We start from the raw sequence: 17584 nt of genomic DNA on the forward strand, positions 1-17584 counted from the left end.
GTAATATGAGAATGGCAGAAATCCATTAATTTAAGTTCGAATTGTAAGAACATCTACCGTATTCACCAGATTTGGCCTCTAATGACATCCATCCAAACCTAAAAACATTCGTGGAAAGCATTTTTCATCAAATGATGAGGTCGTAACAGATTCTCCAGATTCTCACTTCAGGGATGAAATTCATAAATGAGAATCTCGTTGAAACAAGTGCATCAATGTTCAGGGAGACTATACTGAATAATAGAGTGTATTTCAAACCATAAAATTGTGTCTTCTTATAGAACCGCAAAACTTACTGACTCACCTATTATAAAATGTTCTTGTGGTCTTTCAATTATATTCAGTACTTTTATGATTAAATTCATTTTTGAAGAGATTAAATGAAGAATAAGAAATAACAACGATACTGACTCCAGCTTTTTATGTAGATAAAGTGACATAACATAAATAATCAAAAGTTTTGTGTCCCATAACTTCCAAATCACAATACATAGCTGCGATTTCATTAAGATTGGTATAAAAACGAACAAATTGAGTGTAGTAAAATATAAAATAAATTAAATGTGCAGAACTCCAGAGTTCATATATAATCAATTATTTTTTTTCCAGAACGGGCCCGAAGGATTGTTTTACATATTTTGAAATGGAAAACCAAACGTTGAATGAAAAGTCAATTCAATATTTGAGGTTCTTGACTTAAAATTCCTATCTCTCTACAGTATCGCGTTCCATTGCGTATAATTATGCATTTATGTATCCATTTATGTATTGAAATTCACTTTTCTGTCAGGTGTCTGACCGTATCTCATAACAACAAAAATGTTGTGATTATGTTATCAGCTAATTATTAACGAATATCATTAAGATTAAGTGAACTAGAACACACAAGCATTTATATAAATACGTAATGTGTAATGAGATTTCTCCTGATACAGATAAGTACAACATGAAGGTATAATAAGGTTTTTTTGGGATTTGTGTGATTTTATTTCAAGTATTCAAATATCATTTCATATGTACCTTTATAAAACTTAATGTAAACCGTAATTAAATATTCATCAATTAATATGAATCCATGCCAAGTCAATGTTGATTGATTAATCAAAAATACTGAACACAATAACCAGAAAAATTAACACAAGATAATTTGCATATTGCAAATCGGCAACAAATGAAACTAACGAATTCTTTTCTGTTATTTATCGTGTAGTAGTAGAAGAGATCTGGACTAATACTTATGTTTTGCGCTATAACTTTGAACAAATCGACATGCACAAACGGACAAATACTTATATTACAGTTGAATTTTGGTTCTATGTAAGAAACTTACTTGTATTCTAGCCTCTGTGAGTCCAATCTTCATTGCAAGTTCCTCCCTATAAAGAGAACTGTATTAGAATGTAAAATAAATGTGAACAGATGCCTTCAACCAACAATGAAATATAATTGAAATAGGTACTTCTTAGATATTATGAGGATCTGATAAGCAACTAACTTTACAGTATTGGCAATACTTGATCTTGATATGGTGAATAGCCATGAGAAGAACACAGATGAAATCCCAATAGTTGAATATAATAACTGTAGAATGATGCGGTTTGTACAATGGTTTTGAGGGAAGGAAGGTACAGGTAGGAGTATTCGAAATGATTTTGCCTAGATATCGAACTTTTGAAAAAGTATTGTGTAAGAAACAAAAGGGATGTATTCTCACATTTTTAGTTTGTGATATTTTCACGGTGACGTCTAAGCCTTGACTCTTAAAAGGCATGATAGATTTACTACATATCTATTAGGATTCCGAATTTTTCTTAACGATGAAAAATATTCAAAACTGTTTAGGCAGATGGAATTTCCTAACCACAATGAGCAAACATAATTCGTCCAACCACTTCGTCCGAAATGTCAGCTTTCAACAACCATCCAATTATATCCATTTTTTTGTTCACGCGAATACATTTTTTTTTAGAATGACCATTTTTACTCTACAAAAGGCTCTCAAGAAAAAACAATATGGAAATACAGCTACGAGAATGATGCTGTTACCAGAAACGAACATTCGCAGAAGAGAATTTTCTTTCTAATTGGACTTGAATTTATAAATTATGATTATGATTCATGTTATATTTTGTATATTCACTTCGCTGTCAACGAAAAAAGGTTCACTATTTTAAATCAACACAAATTACCGATTAACTAATATAATTGTTCATATCGTCCTTCATGGTAGTAGATTGACAAATATGAATTGAATCATATTTGTTACCGTTATGTTATGAAAAAATTCATTTTACACTACTTTTTAAACTATCAATTAAAAGGCTACAATGATCTGATGATTAAATCCATTTTTGTTGAGAGCCTTTTTTATACAGAATCCCAGTTTATTTTTCTCGATTCAGGTATAATTCCAGGTATATATTTGGCTAATTAGATTCTAATTTTGAGTAGATATCTCAAAAATTGGAACTGATATAAAAAAAATTGAAGACGTTTTTTAAATCAGTGCATTAAAAATATTCAAAATGTGCTGTTGGATGTCCGACAACAAATTTTATTTGTTCATTTGCTTGACTTATTTTATCGTAGAATACTAATGTCACCTCCATCCAGTTCCTTCTAATATTATCAGTATCCGAGTCGAGCTGGGTGAAATGATTTCTTCGAAGGGCAGTACTATAGATAGTCATAATTAAATATAAAACCGGGACTTCGATAAGCCAGGCTTTCGGCAAGCAGGTAACCACCCATTACCCCGAAGTAGTCCGTGAGTTAAATGAGTATATCATGTTCGAGTTTGAATTCGGAATATACCGCGATTGCCTGCTCAGGATGCGTATTTCCGTGTATCATTCAGACAAAAAGTTCAAATATTTAGGTTATCTATTTTGATAAATATTTTCAGTTCTCTATTGGCAGGACATGTCTTATAATCTTAATACTTAATACTTTGATGGTGATTACTTTGCTGATTTGAAGTATAATTAGATACCTATAATAATTGAATTTTCCGCTAAGTATGTCGTTACGCAACTGTTTTGATTACCTGCGGAAAAGATCAGAATAGTGGTGGCTGCTGTCTAAGAGTTGCAAACCCGCAGCTGAAAAAAAAGGTTGAATTTTTTGGGTAGTATTGCAAATTGTTTTGAAAACTAAATTTTCTATCACGTGATTTTATCAACGTGAAATATTTATCTGTTTCTACTCGATAATCCATTGTGGGAAGAGATAAGAACCCACTTCGTTGACAATCCATCACAGCGCAATCTTCCAGAAGAATTTGACCTTGGGCCAACCAATGGCAATTGAGAAATATGCCCAGAGATTCTACCTCGATTGTTTCAAAATAGTCATGACTTAGTATGATGGTGGTGCATCCGAATTTGACTGACTTCCCCTCCCATGAAGTTGTCTCACTATATTTGCTTTTGTGGGATTTGCTTTATTGCAAGTAGTGAATATTATGACTTGATTGGCAGAGTGAATTTGATTTTGAAATATAATATATTTACTTCAAGTATTCAGATTTTGAATAGACATATTCAGTACCGCTAAAATAAAACGAAGAACTAGTCGAACAGCAATTCGAAACCTTAGTATTCCAGCTACTTATTCGTCAAAAATACGTTTTTTCCATCATCGAAGCGAAGCAATCATAGCATAAGTTCACGAAATGTTGTAATAGCGAAAACCGGAAAAAAAAAACAATCAACCAAGCTAAGAGCAAAAACACGAAGTGAACATATCGTACTCCAATTATGTTCTCAGTCTGAGAATCGTGTAACCAGTCCAGTATAAACAAAACAAAATAGCAACAAAGAATTACAAAATATGCAATGATGTATAAGAATATGTAAACTAATAAAAACATAATATTTAGTCATAAAAACGCGAAGAAGAGGTACTAAAAACAAGGCACAATAAACAGGTAGGCAGCACACAAAAGTAATCACAATCTCTCAAACAAGGGGAGTAGTATACAAGAAATATTTATGGAAAAATTGTATCAGCTAAATAAAAAATCGCCATGAAGAAGGATAGTGATTCAGAAAACTCAACAAAGAAACTCGTTTAGTGAGTGGAATATAATTTGTGAGAAAACTGAATGACAGACTAATGAAGTTCCATGTTGCACACATTTGTATACCTATACAATTGTAACCGTGTTATATTGATATTAAAGCTGTAGAAAGAGCGTTTTCAGATTCTCAATCCTCAACAGAAAATTATGGCGAAGGAAATTTTCGTAATACGCACCCGGTCTCGGATTTTGAGTGTCCGCAATTTGTTTGCTACACCTGTACGAGGTTCTTCTAATTATCGTCTGCCGATAAAAACAAATTTATTTGATTTTCAGTTTCAAACCGGCATGTCACTGGTAGACATCCGGTATCACGGAGATAGTTGAATATTGGGTTTCTTATAGGTAGGTATAAAGACTCCTTCAATGCCATAATGGAGTGGAAATTTTGAAAATTGGGAATATTTCATGCCAGTGATAATTTCGAATGATTTTCAAAAAAAAAAAAAAATTCCTATTTGAAAATGAATAGCACAGTTTGCTCTATTACGAAATTTTATAAGCTGTTATCACGAAATTACAACATACCTACAGGGTTTTTCCAAATTAGACGTAAACCTTGAAGGATGTATTAGTAAGCACCTATCACTCATTTACTATCGATTGAGCCTTATCTATTGATAACCGAAAATCAACAGTTTCCGAGATATTAGATTTTTTGTGTTTTTTTTTATTTCTCACGTTACTTCATTTTTCGTCATTTTTTTTTCTGCGTTGACCAAATTTGACTGGGCAGGTATAATTTTGGATTATTTTCGTGGCCAGCGAGAAGTCCGGATCTTACACCGTTAGAATAGATGAAGCAGCGAGAAGATTGAGATTAAATTTCAAGCAGAAAGTAACAACTCAAGAAATGAGAAAGTAATTGTATAAAAAATGGTGGAGGTCTTTTCAAATATAAGGATACATTTTTCACTGAAATTTCGAGTTTCATTGCAATAAAAAATACTCAATTCATGACTTTCCTTTCTTTGCTTCTGTGACAATTTAAAAAAAAAAACTCAAATATCTCGTAAACTGTTGATTATCACTAAATATGGCTCAAACGATAGCAAAGGGGTCATACTAACACGTTCTACAAGGTTCACGTCTAATTTTAAAACACTGCAATCTTTAAATATTACACACTCTTCTTTCGACATCCTGTATATATCCTAGAATTGCATTGCTAATTTTCGATATGGCTATCAATTGAAAGTATCATTCATTCCCAATAGAGTTCTCGTAGGTGGAAGGACGATAATGATGTGAAAACCTTGCGAAACTCTTGGAACTGAGTTGCAACGAGAATTAAAGTAATTGATATTAATACTTTATCACCTAATGAGTAATTACCTCATTCGAAATGACTGATGAATTGTCACGATTAAACGCTTAGCGAGGCGTTTTTGTTATTACGCTCAGATAATTATGAAAACTCAATTAACTATTGAATGAAAACAACCCAATCGACCCCGCTAAAATATTTTCACGATTCTCGTTTTTGTTTCAAACGATTCAATCGTAACTGGCGATTAATTTTTATTCTCAGATAAATGCCAGGCTTTATATACTTTTCTACTAAATGATGTATGAATTGTGACCTAGAGATATCAACGATGCGTTGTAAGAGGAACCAGAATGTCCGGAGACATCGATGCTGAGTTAGAAGAGAAAAGCTTGGAACTCGGAATGAGATTTTACACAATTTTACGGAAAATTATTGAAAATATTTTTCTTTGGCTGAATTTCAAAGTGAAAGTTCAAGCAATAGATTATTTTCTAAATCACTCGAAAGGATAAGTTACATTCTCTGTGTCTTCACAAATGTTACCTAATTATCTATACACAGAAGATGAGTTTGAGTGACATAGTTTCACAGTTTGTACACAGTCCTCCATTTTGTAGTTTACCTCAGATCCGTTTCTGTTTTCAAGGGGAACGAAAATATCGAAGACGGAAAAATTTCTATTTTATTCACCAATTCCCGATACCTACATTACATAGAAGTTAGAAGTACCTAAATAAAGTATAAGCAGTGGCAGCTCGTATCAGCCATTTTGAAAGGTCACTTTTCAATATTGCTCAAATTATAAGTCACAAAATCCAGTGTCCCGCTTACTTAAAACACCATGTACTTATAAAGAATTATTTTTATAATTTTCAGAATACCTAGAGGGTGGGCAAATTTCTATGTTTTAGCACGACAACTTTTAAATCAGAAGAGATAGACCCTTTTCTCGTTCTTTTTTTCTGAAAAACTTACAACAGTAGAATTCATTTTTGGCGATCTTCCTTTTAGGGATTCACGGATTGGCTTGATTTTCAAGTTACTAGGCTCTAGCTCAAGTAGCTAGAGCTTGACTCGAAATCAACTCAAGTTTAAGTCAAGTAGTAGGTTTTCAATGTTAAGTCAAAAGTTCTTAATAAATACCTAAATACTTGACTCAACATTAAAAAACTACTACTTGACTTGAGTTGATTTCAAGTCAACCTTAAGCTACTTGAGCTTGAGTCCCTACTCTTTTGTTTTCGAGTATAAGAGAAAATTGGAAAAATGCCAATGTCGAAAAAAAAGTATATCTTCGGTAATACTGATGATAGAGCTCTAAAGTTAAAACATTATACAGAAATATTTTTCTACGTAAAATCCAGTGGCGTGCTCGTCTTTTATCAGGATTTTCAATCACGAACCCATGACTCAAAGCTATGTTTTTTTTAATTTCTAGATTTCTGTGCTATTTTTTTAGTCTCAATATTTCTATGGTTTCAACTGTTGATGAGCACAGAAGAATAGAGCTTCCTATAACAATTCGTCAATCGACAGTTGAAACCAAAGAAATATTGAGACTCTTAATTTTACTGGTTTCAAAAATATACAACATCGTATAGTTTGTATTTTGTATCAATATAAAAGAAAATGGTCAAACACCTTTTTCATCTAAGAGTCTCAATATTTTTATAGTTCCATCGGTCGATTGATGGAAAGAGACAGCAGCTCTTGTTATAGGAAGCTCTATATTTCTGTTCTCATCAATAGTTGAACCCATAGAAATATTGAGATTCTTAGATAAAAAAGTTTCGACCATTTCCTATTATTCATATTGATGCAAACCATATAATTCTGAAATCAGTAAAAATTAGGATTTTAAAAAATGGCACAGAAATCTAGAGTTCCCATTCAAAAAAACATAACTCTGGGTCATGGGTTCGTGATTGAAAATCCTGATAACAGACGAGCACGCCACTGAATTTTACGTGGAAATAATGTCTGTATAATGTTTAAATTTCAGAGCTCTATCATCAGTATAAGCGGAGATATACATTTTTATCGATATCGCCATTTTTTCAATTTTCGCATATATCTCGAAATCAAAAGGAGGTGACAAACAATGAAAAAGTACTAATCTTGTTAGTTTCTCAAAAAAAAGAGAACGTGAATGGTGTATCAGATTTTGTTTAAAAGTTGTTATGCTGTAATATTGAAATTTGGCCACCCTGTAGTGCACTTGATGTTCTATTCAATTTTGTTCAATTGGTATCTACAAATTCCACCATATGAGGTATTGTTATCTACTTGTAGAATAGTCTCTATAACAGATTTTGAAATATTCTCCTGAAATATAGGAATTGGCCCAATATTTCTCAAAAAAAAAACGGAAATGAATCTTGCCATAACCTTTCATTGCACATTTTATGTCCACGCTGAACTAAAAAAAATCAACAAAGCATATAGTGGATCAGTGAACTAAAAATAGGTATACATCGAATAACAATTAAATAATACAGTAATCAGTCAGCAAGAATAACAATAAAACTTCAGAGCGACACATATCATATAGATAGATAAAACAGAATGCTATACTACGTATGTCTAGGTATAGATTATACTTAGAAATGACGCTCCGATTGGTTTCAGGTAACATTGCTGATTGCTGTATTTCGTACTTTTATATTATGCAATATCTTATTAATCTGAATGTTTCAGTTAAAACAGCGTCATTTTTAGAATTCACTCAATATATTATTATCGAAGTACATATATCAGTTCTTGGATTCTGTCATATCGCCAATGGACTAGTTTAGTGATGTTGATAATTCTATATTTGACACGATAGAATTAAAATATAGAGCAAAACTGATAAATCAGTGAAAAAATTTTGAAAATCCATCAATAAATGACTGAGAAATAGATTATTTAAATTTACGTATTTTAGCGCGGAACGTCTTTGGTCTCCGACTCGTCTGTGACGTCACGCCACTTGCCTGTGATCGCTACTCCATAAATTATGTTTAAATACTCAGCCGCGCCAAAGCTCTAGCGCCGTTTGTAGTTGTACAGTGTAGTTTTAACCTCGGTTTTAACTCGAGTTTTGTTTTTATGTCACCATAATGGAAGAAGGCTTCGTGAAAGGACAAAGTTATCTTTACTCAATAACTTATTTCAAACCAACTTAAACCTTAGTATTTTTATTATCAGAAATAGGCAGCTAGTACTGATAGGTACTTACATCAAAATGATCTTCACACACATATGAAGTAGTTTTAGGTCCAATTAAGTCACGCCTCATTAATTTGCAACACTTCTTCATTTGATTCATGTCTTTTGGTACATGAGAAAACAATTTATTGGGGTTTTTAATTGTCGTGCTTGCACACATAGGCACAATACAATATTTCTAGGATTTTTTTTTTATTTCAGCCATCTTGTAACGAACAAAACACGACACGAACGGCACAAGTGATTGTACACCAATGAATTTGTAAGCACTCAGCGAATACCAGTCGCCTCGTGGAAGTGGCGTGACGTCACACACTAGACTATGAAATTATTCTTCCAAGCGCAACTTCAAAGTCCCATAACTTTTTCATTTCTACAGATATTTCAATGATTCTTCCACATTTTTGTTTCATTTCACTTAGATTTTTAGAATTAATCCTTAACAAAAAAATGAAAATTAGTCCATTATTCTGGCATTGAGAGCAAAATTACGTCTAGCCATCTGAGAACCATTTCAAAACTAAAATTCTCTAAAATAAAACCCGATTGTATCTGAAACCAAATTGAAAACGAAACAAACAACCTTCAACTTTCCGTCTAATAACCGAAATTCGGTAGAAACCCCAATTCGTATAAACGAAACAGTTGGCGAGTAACAGCAATAATAGTTATATGAAGGTGAGCTCACGTCGATTTCTTATTTCGCTTTTTTTCTTAATGAGCACCCGCGGAATTGCATTATTCCACTTAGCCCTTAGGTTTTAATTGCGCCACGGCCGCCTGTAATAGTAGGTAAAAGATTATTTCCTGCCGGCAAATGAGTGCCTACGGGGCTGCGCTTGTTATTAGCGGAAAACACCGAAAGCAACATTATAAAGGGAATTGCGTGTTGCAGAACTCCGTAATATACTGCTAATACCATATGATCTTCATAAAGATATACATTGTTTCTTGGCCCATTCGTCTCCATTTGATCAAGTGTGGATTATTATGGATATAATGGATTTGGAAATACGTGAATTTCGGAAGCTGGGGCGATAATGTAGTCACTTCTGTTCGGTTGGAAAATTTGATGATGGGTAGTTTTCGTGGGAAAAGTAACCATCGTCAAATTTCAAGTATTTGAGATTTGAAATTTCACTTCGGTGAAGTAAACGGTTTTGGGGAATAAGTTTTAGATTAGGTATTGATTTCCGATGTTCTTCTAGTGGACTCTTCCGATGAACAAAACAAATGAAGAGAAGAAAAGATCTTTTCAAATCTCAAATACTTGAAACAATAATAAATTATGAAAAAGTTGTTAAGAAACACCTGAAAGATCAATACGGACAATGATTTAAGTAAGGGTATTCAGTTTGGAATCGAGAACACATGAAACTGTAAATGTCGGAAAATGTTCATTATCAAGCAACGTGTCTCAGAAGTTTTTAACAAATTTTCCATTTACCAGAAAGCCGGACTTTTAAATGAAAGAAAAAATTGGTAAGCAATTGTCTCTAAACCATTTGATTTTGGAAACTGGTCGAATTCATAAAAAAAATCATCACTACTATTCATGCCTGTGTTCTATAGTTTTTCCGATAACATATTTAGATAGCCCGTGAAGGATACTATCATATCAATTTTGTTCAAAGAATTAATCACAAATACCAGTGACCCGCTTACGTGAACCACCTTGTATAAAATTTTAATTTATGTTATTTTTGTGAGAGAGAGAGAGCTATTTTGAGTAATCTAGAAGTACAGAAATGATATTTCTCCATATTCATCTGTGATATCCAAACAATTACACATTAACTACGGTTGTTTACATTTGTAGTGACTCTTCACTAGTCCAGCAAAGTCACTCATAACACGCTGAAATTGTCAGTTGACTCTTCCGGTTTCGTTCACCGGAAGCTTCCCGAACTGATTACTCTAAAATCATTGTCCTTATTGAAAATTTTTCAGATTTTTTTCAGGGAATTTTTCACAATTTATTATTGTTTCATTGGAGATTGTAAAAATTATTTTATTTTCTTCATTAATATTTTTTTAAATATTAGTGAATTAGGGGATGATTCAGCATGGAAAAATAATTAGGTATAGTTTGCTATACCTATATTTTTTGTTGGCAAATGCTTCCTATTCCGAGATAAAGATATTGTATTTTTTTAAATTGACTATTAATTATATTTGGTAGGTTTCTTGATGAAATTATTACATATTTATTGACATACAATTAAGACTTGTATGTTCATCATTGGCGCGCATACACGTAATGATTTCTTTTGATGGAAGAAAAAATTGTACCCCACTGGGATAATAATTTTTGAATTCTTCGTTCAACTGGTGACAAAAAGATACGTCTAAACGGTTATTTTTTATTTCTTTAATAAATTATTTTTTATACGATAGTTTTTCATAGTGTATTACACCTGAAGTTTGTCACATTGAGGTATTCACGAACAGCCTCTATAATCAGCGTATAAATAAACGAGAGCTCAAAAGCTAACAACTTCACAGCAGTAGAAGTCTTAGTTCTTTTTGGATATTTTGCACAAATTTTCTATGGTTCTTGTGACACGATCAACTCGTAAATTTGACTAAAACTTGAAATTGTTATTTTATATTAACCTTCAAAATCTCAACTATTAATGGGTTTGCTAATTCGAAAAGGGAACAAATAATGTGGGTAAACCACTTCTGTATTTCATATGTTCCAGGAGTAATGGAACAGTAAAACATTTTTTTTCACTCATGATCTTTATATTTTTTTAGGGAATATTTTGTAAAAAGTTGAACTATGAAAATGAAGTCATTTTATTATTATTTAAAGAGGATTTTTGAACGATAAAGGCTGTAAGTACCAAATCTAATGATTTTTCCACTGCGTCAAATAAAAAATAAATTAAGCGAAAAAAAATACAATATCTTTCATTCGATAGAACTGACTGAACCATTCACAAGATTCGTCTTAAATGGTTACAGAGGGAATATTAATATAACAGAAATAAATCACATTAATCAATTTTTGTGAAGAATGTATACATTTTTGTTTATGAAGGAAAATTTTGTTTTTAGAAAATTATTGCAATCATGTGTATTACTTTTTTTTGTATTCTTTAATGTGGGGATAAATAAAGCATATTATTAGTATTATTATTATTATACAAAAACATGACTGCAAAATAGCGAAAAAAATGATATCACCTAAAATAAAGCAAAAATCAATTTCCACAAACTCAATTGAATAAGTTTCATTTGATTTATTTATTTGTTTTTATTTTTCTATTTGAATACATTTCTGATCCAAGGACTGATTCTTCCAATTGAATAAAAATGATGTTCAAAATGAGACGTACAAAAGACACTATACCTTGTGAAAACATCTGGGTAATGCGTCCTAGAAAATGCCTTCTCCAATTCCTCTAACTGGTAGCTTGTAAAAGTGGTGCGATACCTCCTCTGTTTCCTCTTGGGCGCGAACTCGTCCGTTTCCGCCTCACTCCCGTCGCTTTGATCGGCCTGCAACGTACGCGGTTCTATTCCCGCGCTGGGCGTTATTTCCTCTGATATTCCCATGTTATCTGGGGTCTCTTTCTGTTCAGCTGGTTCTGAAAAATGCAGAAATTGCAAATTGATCACTCTGCTTTTATTTAATTTGATTTTATGCTTTTTTATATTTTGTTTTATTTTATGTTTTTTTTTCATTTATTTGTATTTTAATATTTTCTTAATATTTCAGTTCTCAATATCTGATCTCTTTCTCATTTTATTCCATTTTTGAATTTTTTATCATGTCACACTTGACGGATAAAGATGTCCAAATACCATTTGATATTATTCCCTCTATTTCATTCAATGTTTTTTATATTATTGTAACGAACTCGCAAGCCCTACGCCACTGGCTCTTTCTAGGAAGTACCGGACGCACCGAGATCTCGATAGAAATATGTATCAAGTTTCTTCTAGGGAGATATGCCAGTGGTATCTAAAACATTGGAAGCCGCAGAGGAGGGCAGTGTCGACGTAAACGGCAGTCAGTGTCGTACACTCAAGTAGATATAAATTGTGGAAATAAATTAATGTAATAGTTGAAATAAATTATGTGTAAATAGTTGTTTATGATTGTGTATCTGAAACGTAACATTATTATTTTCATATTTATTTCATTCTAATTATTCTTCTACTTTAATTTGTCGATATTCAGACATAATGAATGTTGATGTTGATATCTATCTCATAAATTATTGTCTGTGTGAGCAGCTAAAAAGAATTGGTTTGTTAAATATTGCAGGTTATTTGAATAGATTTTCTGCTTTTCTGTGTAATTCCCTCACTACATACTACATATACAGCGTGTTAGTATCACTCATTTGCTGTCGATTGAGCCATAATTATTGATAACCGAAAATCAACAGTTTCAAAGTTATTTGAATTTTAGTGTTTTAAAAAATTGCTCACCTCACTCCATTTTTTGTCCATTTTTTCTACGTTGACCAAAATTGATTAAAATTTTGGGTTATTTTCTTCAGAAAAGGATATTATATGTATGAAAAAAAAAAACAAAACTATGGTATAAGATGTTGAATGAAAATTAGAATGAGCAAAGAAAGGAAAGTAATGCATTATAATTTTTTATTGCAATCAAACTCAAAATTTCAGTGGAAAATGTATTCACAAATAATGTTTGAAATGACCCTCACAATTTCTTATACAAGCACTTGCCCTCTTTCTAATTTCTTCCAGTTGTTACTTTCCGCCTGAAATTTACTCTCAATCTTCTCGCTGCTCCGTCTATTCTAACGGTGTTAAATCCGGACTCCTCGCTGGCCACGAAAATAATCCGAAATTATAATCAAATTTGGTAAACGTAGAAAAAATTGAAGAAAAATGGAGTAAGATGAGAAATCCTTTTGGATATCACTAAATATGGCTCAAACGACAGCAAATGGGTTATACTAACACGTCCTCCAAGGTTCACTTTCAATTTGGAAACACCCTGTATATGAATGAAAACTTTTTCCAGAAATGCCTTCTATATATATCTATAATAACACAAATATATGTATAACTTAATTTAGTCTCTCATGGGTTCACCTTGGCACATGTTAAGAATCGCTTAGGTACGACTAAAGGAATTCATTAAATCAAATGTACCTAACACAAAATGAAATAAGTAGCTATAATTTTCAAACTTGATAGATGTGGGTAATCACTACCATTAATTAAGAGAATTCGTGTTGATATATTGATACAACATAAAAACGTAGATTCTAATTTCTACCTTTAATTAATCTTTTTAGTATAGGTAAGTGCAGTTTGCAAACTGAACCTAGGTAAATAATAAATCAAGAGAAGAATACCTATCTTTCCTACGTTCAAATCAATGATATTCCGACATTTGCCTAATATATTAGATGGGTACCTATTATATTGAATTAAACATTAATTAATAGACGTTATTTTCATCGTATGAGCCTTTGAGACAACAAAGAAGATGAAATAGTGGTGTAGAAAATGTACCTAATTCTGAGATAAGAACTAAATTTGAGTTACTTTTTGTGACGAGGTCATGGGCTTAGCCATCAAATTGAGAAGCCAATTATAGAATTGCTTTATCGATTTCCAATACGTGGCATACTGAGATAATAAAAAACAGCAACGTCCCTGTGGCGCAGAGGATAGCGCGTTGGACTTCTAATCCAAAGGTCGTGGGTTCGATCCCCGCCAGGGATGCGTGAGTTTTTTTTAAATAAAATTAATACAATTCAAAATAGCACGCATTCTCATTAACAGTTTCTCATATTATATGTGCGCTATTCACATGACCCGATAAATGACCCATTAAATTTTTGAACAATGTGAAAATTAATATGCATCTTCTGGTCATATCCCGAGGACCTGATTAGACGCGATATTAATTCAACCTCACAGCTATCGACTGTAAACTATACAGGAGGTAATTTCCACTTCCGCATAAGTGGGCGGTGAGAAATGTGGGGTTAGCAGCTGCACCTTTATATTTGCCTGTGAGCTTCCATAATAATGTGAGCTTATTATTTTATATTCTATGGGATTCCAATAATGGAAGTTATCTATTCAGTAAATTCGTATAGATATTAATTCATTTGTTTTCAACAATATGGAATGATAAAATTATGACTTTGTTTAAGTTGAAGTCCGAGACTACCTAGTCCACGTACTCGTTATTGTAAATTTGATAGTAGATTCTTAAGAGGGAACACCATCACGTAACAATAGGGATTCATCCAGTCAAGAAGCTTGATATTTCAGCCAACTACTTGACTTGAAACTCAAGCTAGTGAAAAATTAGATACTTGAGCTTGACTTATTATAGATATTTATTGATTGACTTGATATCAAACTACTTGATATTACTTGAGCTTGATATGGACGCGTCGCACGGCATATATTTCTGCAATCTCGTGCGCACTTGGACTAAATAAGGGGATCCCTCGAGCGCCGAGAGACTGAAGCATTCGCCAGTGTGACTTTATTAGGAGTTTTCTCACATTTCTATGGAATCTTTTGGTAGATTTTGGTAGTTTCAGAAATATCTTTCCTAGCTTGCCAAAATTGCCAAGGATTTTATATCAACGCCATCATCTTCAGCTACTGTAAAAAGACAATTTTATAGAGCTGCTCTCACAGTTACAAAAACACGCAATAGGTTAGGCGACAAATCTATAAGATGCCTCATGTGTCTAAGATCCTGGATGGAAAATTATGAAATCAAACGAAGCCTGGAGGTTTATCAATATTAAGAAACTTCATTTTTTAATTATTTTTCAATTTGTTATGATTGATAGTGATTTAATTCATGTTTCTATTTCAAAAAGGTTGATATTTTCTTTTCTTTTATACAATAAGTTTAATAAATAAGAGTGTTTTCTGCAAGATTCCTTCTCATTTCAAATTTTTTTTTTATTGATGTGACACTAGGTACACAATAAACTGCTGAAAATCAAGTAGCTTGATATGATTCAAATTCTTGATAAATAAATACTTGATGATAAATAAATACTACTACTTAACTTGAGCTTGACTTGAAATCAAGTCAAGGGCGGTCCTAGCCTTAATTTTGGGGTGGTCGCCGTATGGGCTTCAAGTTTTTTGATGGGACTATTTCGTACATTGTCTGCTTGAAAAGCATATTAAATGTTAGGTGGTTTCATTTGTGGGGGCTCATGACCCCTTTGACCCCTCCTGGGACCGCGCTTGAATCTAGTCAAGCTCAAGCCAAGTAGCTTGAAAATCAAGCGAAGCCGTGTACGTGACAATCTCGTCATCTATCATTATTTGTGCAAAGGAGAAAGACATAAATTATGTGAGGTGTTGCCAGAACGATTGAATAATCAGAAGAAGTTAGGAACATTACAATCGTTCCAACTTTTGTGGAAAAGAAGTACTATAAGAGTCTTTTTATAAATTTTTACAAAATTAGAGTTTCCTCTTTTGTAATGATTTTTTGTAGGATGTCCGTCATTCTCCGCTTTGTTTTTTACAAATATAAACTTTTTTTGGCAAGTGAAATACATTTTTCTACATTCATGCAAAAAGCAAAACTTTATTGAACTATATTTAGTGGAAAAAGAAGTTCTTTATTGCACTAGTGCAATAAAGTTTTTATTGCACTCATCTGTCATTCTACTTCAACGTGCTGTCACCAATTGTTCATTCACTTTCAACATTGAGGGTAAAAATAAAGTTTGAGTTAAATTGTTCGTAACGTATTAGTTCCTGTTTCAATGCAAATCGATATTAATAATACAGTATTCAAGTTGCGCTTTTCATTTTCCTACACCTAGTGCCGCACCTCAAAAAATCATTTTTTGCTTTTTGGATGAACGTAGAAAAAATGTTGTATGCAACTCGTGCAAAAATTGTTTATTGCACTCGACGTGTTTTCCAACTCGGCCTAACGTCCTCGTCGGACAATTTCACGCCGAGTGCAATAAACATTCACTTTTTGCACTTGTTGCATAAATAACTATTAAGTTTCATTAAACACTTAACGATCACATGTGGATCAATTGGATTTTTTACAGGTTGGGTAACCTGGGGCAAATAATAAATTATTGAAATTAGTACTCGTTAATCACAAACAACAAAGTTTGAAGAACAATCTTAAGCGAATTGATGTTAATACGAGCCTTATAACTACCCAGAACAAAACACGCCGCTCTGAAAGGTGACGGAGAGACATAATTTCTTGGTATCTCTTAATCCGATCAAGAAACTCACTGAACCAGTGTGTCATTTCGAGGCAACCGTCAAACAGATCCTTATCGGGCCTGGCTTGTTCCGAATTAACCAACAAATGACTGGAATTCATTTTCTCAAGTAATTAAAAGTTAATTTAACGGGCCGTGGAGCCTTTGACAACCGACAGATAGAGAAGTATACGTTTCTACAATTAAATAATTAACTAAATGTGATTTTTTACGGACGATGATATGATTAGGCCGGACCTTCGGAAGTCATTTTCCTAATTTCCTATTGTTGTGTGTGTTTACGTTGTTGAACTGAACGAATTGGCCGTGGTAATGAATAATAGGCGAAAGAGATTTGATTATGATATTATTATGACACATTCCAATTATGAATTCACTCATGAATCCTGATCATTCTGCAGACAGACAAAATGAATGCATAATATAAATTTGAATATGTGCATAGCTTAAAACATTAATAAGAGGAACGGAAATCGCCTTGTAACTGATGCATTTGTTTTGATGCCAAAATGCTCTTTGTCTGGTCGGACACTATAGCAGTAGCGTAACATAATATAATTAATTTCGAAATTATCAGTTCATATTCAAAAATAGTTTACTATGTGATTTATTTATGAAAATTCTTTCGGGCTTCAAAAAGGTCAATGTTTTTCTCAGTTTAATAATTTAGCTATTGTGAAGTTATGAAAAAATGATTCCTGAGAAAATATTCAACAATCAAATCAGGATTCTGCAAAACCATGGATTCGGCTAGCTCGTTTGTGATTGGCGACACTAAACTTC

General features: G+C 32.7%; 1 protein-coding gene and 1 non-coding gene across 3 annotated transcripts in view; one reads left to right on the forward strand and one right to left on the reverse strand.

Moving 5' to 3' along the window:
• Window positions 1–17584, reverse strand: part of LOC123677992 (homeobox protein aristaless-like) — a 182007-nt gene that overhangs the window by 38488 nt on the left and 125935 nt on the right. For both annotated transcript variants that reach the window (XM_045614750.1, XM_045614751.1), the window contains 2 exons: window positions 11920–12157; window positions 1331–1376 (listed from right to left, as the gene is read on the reverse strand). In XM_045614750.1, the coding sequence (XP_045470706.1) occupies window positions 1331–1376; window positions 11920–12157 (284 nt within the window). The remainder of the gene's footprint in view (window positions 1–1330; window positions 1377–11919; window positions 12158–17584) is intronic.
• Trnar-ucu lies at window positions 14210–14282 on the forward strand. Its single transcript has one exon. It is a non-coding gene; the product is annotated as a tRNA-Arg (tRNA).

Source organism: Harmonia axyridis, chromosome 4 (assembly GCF_914767665.1).
Source record: "Harmonia axyridis chromosome 4, icHarAxyr1.1, whole genome shotgun sequence".
Lineage (NCBI taxonomy): Eukaryota > Metazoa > Arthropoda > Insecta > Coleoptera > Coccinellidae > Harmonia > Harmonia axyridis.